At 42.6% G+C, this 11,136-nt stretch overlaps 1 protein-coding gene across 1 annotated transcript; it reads left to right on the top strand.

Moving 5' to 3' along the window:
• Window positions 1–1,030: 1,030 nt before the first annotated feature.
• LOC121610709 (neuronal acetylcholine receptor subunit alpha-7-like) lies at window positions 1,031–8,525 on the top strand. Its single transcript, XM_041942946.1, has 10 exons — window positions 1,031–1,123; window positions 2,560–2,699; window positions 4,127–4,171; window positions 4,706–4,815; window positions 4,896–4,975; window positions 5,238–5,405; window positions 5,960–6,154; window positions 6,610–6,696; window positions 6,818–6,927; window positions 7,641–8,525. Exons 1-10 carry the CDS (start codon window positions 1,072–1,074, stop codon window positions 8,523–8,525), a joined length of 1,872 nt encoding a protein of 623 aa, XP_041798880.1. The 5' UTR covers window positions 1,031–1,071.
• The last annotated feature ends 2,611 nt before the right edge of the window (window positions 8,526–11,136 follow it).

Genomic DNA, 11,136 nt, shown 5'->3' with positions numbered 1-11,136 from the left:
GTTTGTTGTCCTCAGCCACTTATCTCCCTTGCATGTGCTGAAAAAGTTTTTTCAAGCCATTTTTCACAGTAAGAATTTCTCACCATATTTCAATATGACATACTATTTTAAATTACTAGCCAAAAGCACCAATTTCACTTTGTAACTATAATGAATTTAAAAACAGAATTAGAATTCCAGCAATTTGTGGATGTTTTGTAAATGACAAATTTTTAGAGATGGAAAAAAAACCCATAAATTCCTAAACTAAATCTGTTCTCTGTGCTATTTTTAAGTAAAGGTACATTTTTAAAAGTCATTAACGTCAGATGGTAGCAGCAGAATCACTGTGCTTTAAAATTTATGGGAGTTTTGCACTTTACTAATATATCCAGTGGGTGTCAGCATTACCCTGAGAATGTACTGCTGTCAGATTTGTGCAGAGCAGCTTTCAAATGTTTCTGGGTGTGTAAATCAGAAAGTGACAAACTGTAACGATTTAAAACTGTTTGATGTTTAAGCTGATTTAAAAATGTTTGCTGCTGCCCTGTAGGTCACTGAGTGTTAACGCAGAACCTTGTTCTTTTGCTCCCTTTCCGTCCACCCTAAGCTTTGAGTTAAACACTCCTGGACTCCTGCTTTGATATAATCCCATGAATTGGATCCATAGACTCTCTCATGAATGCAAATCCCCTCTTGAGCTCCAGATCACCAACCTGGGGGGAAACAAACAGCAAGATCCACGGTGCAATAAGAGAGGATGACTGATATGATTGCAGATAAGTGCATATCAGAAAGTCTGCAGGAAGTGATGAGAATGAAGGGTGAATTTGAACAGTAGGTCACCTTCTCTTTGGTGGAGTATTCGATTCACTGCATTTCTCACCCTCTCTGTCTCTCCTCCTCTCTCTCCTCCTCCCCCTTCTCCTCCTTTCCCTTCTCTGCCACTGCCGGTACCACGCTCTCTCCACTTGTTTTCTACAACCTTTCTTACTCTCCAGATCTCCCTCTCCTTTCTTCATCTTCACCCTCATCTTCTCTCCCTATTTCTCCCCCTTTCACTCTTTCTTTGTTAACACAGAGGAATGCAGTATGTGGCAGGCTGGGGCTCTCTGGCTGTTGATACTTACGACTCTGCTCCGGGGTGAGTGACTCTCATTGGCGCTGTGAGTGAGACTGTGCTCGAACAAGTGTGTTTGTTTTCTGCATGTGCCGCGTTTGCTGCACTGTGCTCTCGCATGTCTGTGCCACCGAGCACTCTGTTCCTAATGAGGGTGCTCCCAGCAGCTCACTTAGACAGCGGGACAGAGTCTGTTGGTGTGCAGGCAGACATAAAAAACTGGAATATTTTTGTAATGAGCGAAGAATCAGTATGAAATCTAAATATCTTTACTACATATTTATTTATTTATTTGAAAGGGACAATATTGCATAGCTGAACTGTGCATTGTTGATATAGATGAGAATACTCATAAATATACAGACAGACAGACAGACAGATAGATAGATAGATAGATAGATAGATAGATAGATAGATAGATAGATAGATAGATAGATAGATAGATAGATAGATAGATAGATAGATAGATAGTTGAGGAACAGAGAAGGGTGATTATGAGGCTGCTTGTGGTTAATTTACTGTGATTGGACATTATGGACACAAGGGGCTATTAATCTGAATTATAGGCATGCCATCTGTGGAGTCATATTGATATTAATTAAGGTCTTGTAGTAAGCGAATATAGATTTAACACCATACAGTCAGTGCATTAATCTTCGACCATTTAGCACTCCTTCTGTATTTATTAAGTGGTTTGAAGAGGCATTGTGCATCTATTTAAAGTGCATGGCACTTTTTGAACTTATTCAGCATGCATCTTATATCCACCAATGATAACTCCCTTCACATCAAAGTGATTGCCTTGTGGAGAATCAATCAAGAGTGAATCGAAGCCCTTGGCGGAGTTATAGGGCGAGGAGAGACAGCTCCCTGCTCTCATCGTCGTGAGTGCTGTGTGTGTCTGTCTGGGGTGTTTCAGTGTTTAATGGCCTCACTATTTCCTGCATGGAATGAAACTGACAAATTTTACGGCCGCGGAAAGTCTTTGACTGTCTGCCGGTGATCAATCAGAGATATAATTGATTAGGAGGAGCGGGATTCTGTCTGTCCGCTCTCCCCTCTCTTTTTCTTCCTGCCCCCTCTCCTCTGTTTTCTCTCACACATTTTCATTCTTCCTTTGTCCTGTGTCATCCTCTCTGCTATAGATCTCTGTGCTCCTTTAAGAGCAATTCCATCTTTTAAACAGTACCTTTTCCTATACCAGAAAAGCCCACCCTCTATAGTTTGTTTCTCCCCCTCCTTCTCTTTCATTCACCTGGCCCACAATTTCTACACCGCTCCTTGACGCTATCCCTCTATCATTGTAATCACACCGTTTTTCTGCTGGTGTTTTCTCCTCAGTGCTTTCTCCTCATCTTCCCTGACACAGCTTTCTCTTTGTACCTGTCACTTTCTCTCCTGCTCTTCTTGGGTGAGTCCTTTCCCGTCCATTAAACTCCCTCTCCCCCTCCCCTGTTCAGTGTCAGTGCAGGGTCCTCACCAGCGGTTCCTGCTCAGAGAGCTGCTGAGGGACTACAATCCCATGGAGAGGCCGGTGGCCAACGACTCCCAGGCTCTCACTGTTCAGTTCTCCTTCACTCTAATGCAGGTCATGGATGTGGTATGCACGGCAGAAATGCATCATACACTATAATAATAATACACCTCATGCAACAACAACAAAGGATAGGTTCTAATGCTGATACATCTGTACTTAGGTACTTACATATTTAAAGAGTTATTGGTCACTCTGATAGTTCCTCCTCCCCATGCTGGTGAAGAAAAGATTGTCTCCTAATGTAGTACACTCTAAAGCTTAGCCGAAGCTAACACAAGGCTTCAACAATCTGACTCCAATAAAATGGCCATATTCCAAAGCTTAATAACACAAAGAGACAATTTCATCCTAAAACAGCTGTAACTTCAGACAATACTGACTTGATTTTTCAGATTGCTGAAGCCTTATATCATCTTTAGATACACGTAGGAATGCATTGTTTCACCTGAATGAGGACTGTGGCTCACTTAAATTGGAATTAGATAAGATAAGTGAAGTTTGTTCATTGATCCCCAGAGGGGAAATTTGGTTGCTGTAGAAGTACAAAGAAAGAAATAAGTACAGATATATAGAGAAAGTAAAAAAATAAAATAAGGAGTACAGTATTCCAAACTAAAACAAGAGTTAAAGTAGAAATAGGAACTATACAAGAACAATTAAAAACACAACGACAAGGCAGAAGTAACAGTGGTGTGATTAGTACGATTAGAGAGGGAGCCCTTTCTCATTTCAATTCAAATAAGCTTTAATGACTTGAATTATTGCCAAGCTAAATTACACATTACTGAAAAAATATGGTTTCCATAAGAGAGCAAAATATATAATCACAAGATAACAAATACACTTTAAACAGAACAATCCATTAGACCACATGTACACAAACACGATCTCTTCAAAACCACTTTGGAGAGTAGAGGACAGTTACAGGGACCAATAATTCTGTAAATCTGAGTCGTGTTTTTAGACAGACAGGAAAAACTATGGAGCTATCTTTTAAATCGTTAAATCGCCTATTATCTTAAAAGGTTTCTGTTATGGACATCCTGAAACTGACGTGCTTTTATGACTGAGAATATTGGTGAGAGTTTTGTTCTTTGGTCTGATATGCAGAAAAACGCTCATGTACACGATTAATCTTGTTATTATAACAGCCAATTTCTATGTCTATAAATGTAGATCCACAGGTCAGAAACCATGCTTATTTCCCAAAGAGTTCAAACAATACAGTTTTTCATTTCCTCACTCTCTAAAACAACAAGCAATTAAAACTGTAGCAGCTTGTCCTGTGTTAGACTTTTATATAAAGTATATCTTAGCATTAAACTTTAGCATTGAAAAATGTACTTTTTCTTTCTTTTCTTTTCTTTTTATTTATTTATTATTTATTTTATTTTATTTTATTTTATTTTATATATTTGAAAATCTTTACTGTAAGAAATTAAAAAACAAAAAAACAAAACGATTGTTGTATGTGCTTTGTGTTACGCAAGGATGAAAAGAATCAGATCATCACCACGAATGCCTGGCTGCAGATGGTGAGTATAATGAACAACAATTGACACTGTGGTATTGATCTGTGTAGTGAAAATCTTTCTGTATGCCCCCATCCCTTGCAGGATCAGTTACATGGTAAAATCCCAGATGCTGTTTCAGTGTTATGATAATGGATGCTCTAGCAGGGCGAAGACATTTGTACTAAACTACTAAATTGCTTCATCCTTCTTGTGCAAAACATGGCTTTAATATGAATATTTTTTATTATCTTATTTATATAGCCCAAGCTCACAAGTCACAAGTGGCTTCAATGGGCTTTACAATCTGTCCTAATAAATGATAATAATATGACTATTGAAAAAATGATCATAAAAGAGGGAAAAAACCTCAGGAAGAGCAAAAGAGGAGGGCACCTTCCTCCAGGACATGCAAAAGATGTGTGCACAGAGAAGACTGAACAATAGCGAGATTACATTTTGGAAAACAAGGCTGACAGTGTGTCTTGTTGATGCTTATTTATGTACGTTTTATATATAAACTTTATATAAAACTAGTGTTGTGCTTGTGTCTACCAGCAGTGGTACGACCACTACCTCCAGTGGAACCAGTCTGAGTATCCTGGAGTTAAGAACCTCCGTTTCACTGCTGACCAGGTCTGGACACCTGACATACTGCTTTACAACAGGTATGTGGCACACAGACATGCACACATACCCAGTGCTGCTGAGCTCTAAATGATCTCATCACTGTGCTACTGTCCTCCAGTGCTCATGATAAGTTTGATGCCACCTTCAAGACCAATGTGCTGGTGAACTCCAGCGGCTTCTGTGAGTATCTTCCTCCAGGTAAGCTTTATATTTTTAATCAGCACCTTGTCCTCACAAACCATTTCTTCAATCAGACATCTGCATGCATACATACTACTCATGCTGCAAATGAATTACTGCAATCAAATATTCTCTCCTTCACTTACCTCCAGATGGCTGCACCAAACAACATTTTTAATTAAGTTTTTCATCCTTCATTACATCTTGGGATGATTTCACTTAACTTTGATGTTTGCTTTTCTTTTCACCAGTTTCCCTATTTTCCCCACTGCTTTTCAAGGAATATTTATCAGCACATGCAACGTGGACGTGCGATGGTTTCCATTTGACATCCAGCGCTGTGAACTGAAGTTTGGCTCCTGGACATTTGATGGCTGGCTGCTGGACCTCCAGATGAAGGAGGCAGATGTGTCAGGATACATGCCTAACGGAGAGTGGGACCTGCTGGGTAAGACGGCATGTCTAGGCCCTGGATGACAAGCAGTGTTGCTTGGTAACAGTGTTTATACTGCTGCCATGCAGCGTTGTGCATGACCTAAAAAGACCTAAAGATTAATTGGAGTTATATATAGATCTACAATTAGATTCAAGTAGGAGAAGAAGTTGAAGTATGCCTTGTAAACTGAAACTGAACCAATGCAAATGCAATGGCGATACACTTCAGCTTTGATGTTTTTTATATGTTTTTATGCACTTTCTGTATGATAGAAAAAAACAGTAATGTATCATTTATAGGAGATAAAAATGTGTCCTTCTACGATCAATTTCAGTTGTGCTCAATAACAGCTTTTTATGCTGCTGGTCATATGTCAGACTTTTCTTGATGTGCTTCTCATTTCACAGCGCTGTGCATCCCATTTCTCTCTCACTCAGTCAAAAATATTCAATGGTTGTAACAAAATACAATTCTTTTATGTTGGTTTCTTGCTTTCTCAGCACTCTCTGGTGTTTTCTGCATTATAATGCCATCTTCACCGCATCTGTGCCTTTCTTCTTCCTCAGAGGTGCCTGGAGGTCGTCATGAAGTTTTCTATGATTGCTGTGCAGAGCCCTACCCAGATGTTACCTTTGTGGTGACTTTGCGAAGGAGGACCCTGTTTTACGCTCTCAACCTCCTCATCCCTTGTGTGCTCCTCTCCTCTATGACCCTGCTGGTCTTCCTGCTCCCTGCCAACTCGGGGGAGAAGATCAGCCTGGGTGAGTACAGAGAGAGGAGGGTGGATTAGAGAGATGGTGTTACAAAAAGAGCAGCTGAAAATGAGAGAATGGAAAACAGTAGGCGCATCTGCCGTAAGATTTGCTGGATATTCTTTCCTTGTGAAAGCATGGGCTTATTTCACTCTTCTCTTACAACGTCTCCCTGTCAACATTACTAGAAAACTTTCAGACGGCTATGCAGTGCTTTGTACAGTGTCAGGAGGACTGAGAGGGAGGGAAGAAGAGACAGAGAGAAGACAAAGACAGAGAGGCAGGAGGGAAGATGAGACTAAGACTAAAATCGAATGAGTTTTCCTAAGAGTGTCAGAAAGACAGATGATTGTGGCGAGAAGTCAAGTGCAACATACCAAATATACTGTTCCACTGAGTGTTTCTTCTTCCCTCCTTTTTACTTTGCAACCCACTACTCCCTCGTGTCTCATGTCTGCCTCCAGGCATCACGGTTCTGCTTTCTCTGACTGTCTTCATGCTGATGGTTGCGGAGATTATGCCCGCCACTTCAGATTCTGTTCCCCTGATAGGTCAGTTTCCTTCTATCCATGGACATGTGTGTAGCTGTTAGCAGGGAACTGACATTGTTCACAACATACACATCGTCAGCGCCTTTATGAGTGAAATGTGCTCTGCTCCTGTCTGTCTCAGGTCAGTACTTTGCCAGCACCATGGTGATTGTCGGGATGTCCGTAGTAGCCACAGTCATCGTCCTTCAGTTCCATCACCACAACCCCAACAGTGGACACATGCCACGTTTGGTGAGCTTTGATAATCAAGATTCAAGGTTAATTTATTTAACATGTGGTTGTACAATGACATGCAAGCTGTAGTCCCTTTATGCTACACACACAACAAAAAAACACAGCCTTTGGACAGAAGCTGTGATGCCTCTGATGTAGACAGGGGTATGTCTTTGCCTCCTTTTATCTATGATCAACAATCAACGCCTCGCTTTAGTAGAAACTGAGCGGTAGGTTTTCCTCTGTGCACCGCTCTGCAAGATTGCTGCTTTGGTGGTGGTGGTATCATCTGCAAATTGGAGCTCTCTCCATGCTAGGGATTGTAGTTATGTGTAGACAGTGTGAACAGGGAGGAGCTGAGCACACAGCCCTGAGGGGCTCCAGTGTTCAGCAATAGAGTGTAGGAGGTGTGACAGCCAATCTGAACTGTGTGGGGTCTGTTTGTGAGGAAGTCAGAGTGTTAAATTTCACTGTTCAGCTTCGTGGGGGAGATTGTGTTAAACCAGTCAGTGTAAAGTGTGAGTTTTGGAGCCTGTATTGAGATTTTTGATTAAGGTGAATAATGATTAATGTGAAGATATGTTGAAATAATGCACCATGATGTTGCGCCAAGTTTTAAAGCTGGAGGTTTATTGTTGCATGATAAGCATATTGGATGTGCTTGTAGCTGATCAGCAATATGTCAAAGGCCAATAAAGACCATAAAGTAGTCTTGTGTCACTGTGGGTCAGGTGCACTTGGTTCTGCTGCAGTGGGTTCCTTGGTTCCTGCGGATGAAGCGTCCAGGTGAGGGAGCGGAGCCGACTCTTTCCAACAGCCGGGTAGACTCCCAGAGCAAGGCCCTGTCCTCTCCTACCACCACCACCACCACCACCACCATCCCCACACCAGTGCCCTCCGTTCTCCCCCAAAGCCTCAACTCTCTGCAGGCTAGCCTGGCTCAGCTCAACCACCCTCTGTCACACCCTCTGTCACACCCACTGCCCCACCGGCCCAACACTCAGGCCGTCCTCCTTCCGAATCCCAGCCATAGAGATCCCAGCCCCAATCCACATCCGCAGCCCAATGGTCATCTGCTTTACATGGGCTTCCAGACAACTGCAGAGCTGGAACCACTTCAGAGGAGCAGCACAAGTTTTGGGAGGGTTAACAGTGGACTAGGTGGAGAAGGAGAGGGAGCAGCAGCAGCAGGAGGAGGACTGGCTGGAGGTACACCTATCCATCACCACCTCCCATCGTCCAAGTTTGGGAGTCCCCCACAAGAATCTGCGGTATCCCCAGACCCTGACCCATCGACTACATCCTCTGGACCCTGCGGCCTGGAGGCTGTGGGTGGAGCAGGGAGATCAGCTGCCATTCACACCCACAGCAGTGTGATTCGATCTGTGGCAGTAGACGGCCAGCTGCAGGCTCTTCTGCTGGAGGTGCAGTTTTTAGTCGAGCGTGTCAGGGAACAGGACCGGCAGCTCAGTTTGGCGGAGCAGTGGCAGTTTGCTGCAGCTGTCATCGACCGCCTGTTCCTGGTGGGATTCAGTGTTTTCAACATCATCTGTACCATCGCTATTCTCATGGCTGCACCCAACTTTGGAGTAGCACTGTCAAAAGACTTCCTCTGACAGACCAAAAACAAAGAGATTTGAGAGAGCGGGAGATGCTGAGGGATAATACAGATGAAGATTTGCAGGAAGCACAATTGCTGTTGATGACCCAGGGACATACGACAGCACATATTTTCTTTTTAGTAGGCTGGAATGGACTGCGGCACGTGTGGAGTGGACTATGATTCAGAAGCATTACCAATACGATTACCATGCACTGACTGACATGTTTGTTTCTCCTAAAGGGCGGCACTCCAGTCGTAAAAAAGCGAAGAATCATTTCATGCCTTGATTGCTTTGATGATTTTTATCTTAAAAAATGGACTGAAACTCTCATCAGAGCATCAAATGTCTCATTGGAACATGGCTGATTTGTGGATTAATCAACAAAATCAAAAAAAATTTTTTGCAGTTGAATAAGAAGTGAAGAGGTTTTTGGAACAGGGGATGCATGACTTTATTAAATTTGTAATAAAGCATTTTTACTGCCGCTGGGGATGCTACATGACGATGCTCAGTAGAAAAACTGGACACTGATGTGTTGCATGTAAAATAATTACACTCATGCAGGATCATTTCACAGTCACGCTTTCAGAGTTACATTAAAGCTGATTATGTTTACTGTGTGATTTTCAGCGGAAGCGCTTCCTGACAATACAGACCAGAGTATTATGAATACACCGGCACACACATTTTATCACCACTGAAGGGTTTCTCTGTTCATTCGCTTTTTTAGAATTTCAAATTAATTTTCAGTTCCATTATGAGTTTCCCCAAGTTAATTTTTTTTATGTATAAAGTCATTGTGATGAGTTATTTTTCCACATGAATACTTCCTGAGATTAAAAACTGACAAAGAAAAGTCATTTACTGACACTGTTGTTCTGCAGCAACTTTGTCAAACAAATTATCTTAATACTAAATTTACTAATATCCCTAGAAAAATATGCTGTATACATGCTTTTACGTTTATCATTCACTTTCTGTAGAGCTGAACTATACAATAACACACTTCCATGGTTACAGCAAGACCAAATATTTCAAAGCCTTTGGTTTTGTTCATGATGTGGAGCATTATTGTGTTTCTGTGCAGACACAGATAAGGTTCAGAGTGCAGTGTGAAAGAGAGAAGAGAGAAATCACTGGCCATGTCAGCTTTTCACAAGGCTTTTTTATCTTGTAGACACGCAGCATACCTTCCCTCATCTGCTCACAGAAAATAATGATATCTAAGACCCTGCCTTTGAAGGTAAATCATGCCATACATGCCAGATCTCATTAAAAGACGCTGGACACTTGAGTGCCAATGGGTTGGGACAGACGCTGTAAATGTTACGATAAATTGTCTCGTCTTTTGTACTCTCCAGGCACATCAAATGTTCTCCCACGCCTTCGATCGAAGTTTCAAAAGGACGCATAGACAGAGGACGGCAGGAGTGAAGGGATGGGTATGAGGGGAAAAAGTGCCACAGAGAGAGGAAAGGGAAGATGGAGGTAATGAAGCACAGCAATGAAGAGGGCAAAAGGAAGACACAGAGAGAAAGAGAGATGGAAGGGAGGGCTATGCAGGGGCACAGAGGCAGAGAGGGCACAGGATGACGAGAGAGAACAGAAAGAAGGTGGTTGCATGGTTGAGAGAAACAGGGGAGGGGGGGACAAATGTGCTGAGAAAGCAAATAGGAGCCGATAAAGTTTTTAACTGATTGCTCATTAATGAGAGAGGAGGGGGAGAGGAGAGGAGGAGGAGAGGAGCGAATCCCCCCCTCCTCAGTCTCTGGCATGCTGCTGCTGCTTAACTGTACTTAGAGCAGCGTTAAAGGGTGACTGGACATATATTCTGAATTGGCAAAGGATGTCTTGATCAAAATTTATGTGAAGGGTTTTGGCAAACAATCCCAAGTAAAATGATTGACTATGAAATAATGCAAACACTTTATGGATGATTGAATTTGGCTAATTGGTGTCTTGGCACAGCGGTACTCGAACCTTCAGCCCTGAGGACATTAATTTGGCTTTAAACTTTTTCATTGTCAGTACAGTATGTGCAGGCAGGGCACTTCACTACTGGAGCAAATAACTATGCATTTCAATGGCCTTCTGAGCTCCTTCTGTCTATGTGCCTGCCAGTGCTGCTGCTTAACACAGCTGAGAGATGCAATACAGTGCAGGTAATACATCTAAGATACTCTCCTCCTGCGGTGACTCAGTCATCCACCTGCTCGGAGTCGACAGCTCACGCAGAGCCGCTTGTTCAGAGGAGAAACAAACAAGCCATACGAACCAGAGGCGCATGATGCAGCGGGCAGGAGAGTGGGATGGAGAAAGCATGTGTTTGGTATCAAGGGGCCGCTGCAATGCACGGCTGCAGTTGTCTCACAAATTTGCACCCACATCCACAAACAGCAGCGCAAACAAATCCACTCTCACATCAAGAGGTGAAGCGGGGACCCTGCTGCAGACTTAATGCAGCAACCACACATACTTCTAAAGCTAGCCGTCTCTTTATGTCTCAAGCTCACACACACACACTGTTCACTTACACTGCTGCTTGTGCAGTGCCGTCACTTCTTTATTGTGTTTGGTCATGTGGAAAAACAAGAGAGGGAGGGAGCATAAAAGAGGGGAGTAA

This window comes from Chelmon rostratus, chromosome 8, assembly GCF_017976325.1.
Source record: "Chelmon rostratus isolate fCheRos1 chromosome 8, fCheRos1.pri, whole genome shotgun sequence".
Lineage (NCBI taxonomy): Eukaryota > Metazoa > Chordata > Actinopteri > Chaetodontiformes > Chaetodontidae > Chelmon > Chelmon rostratus.
This window is presented reverse-complemented; position numbering and strand designations above follow the sequence as displayed.

Excerpts from the sequence above, each read along its gene's own strand:
- LOC121610709 (XM_041942946.1), top strand. The coding sequence starts at position 1,072 with ATGTGGCAGGCTGGGGCTCTCTGGCTGTTGATACTTACGACTCTGCTC. Across the intron at positions 2,700-4,126 it reads TAATGCAGGTCATGGATGTG|GATGAAAAGAATCAGATCAT; the intron begins GTATGCACGGCA and ends GTGTTACGCAAG. Across the intron at positions 4,816-4,895 it reads GACATACTGCTTTACAACAG|TGCTCATGATAAGTTTGATG; the intron begins GTATGTGGCACA and ends ACTGTCCTCCAG.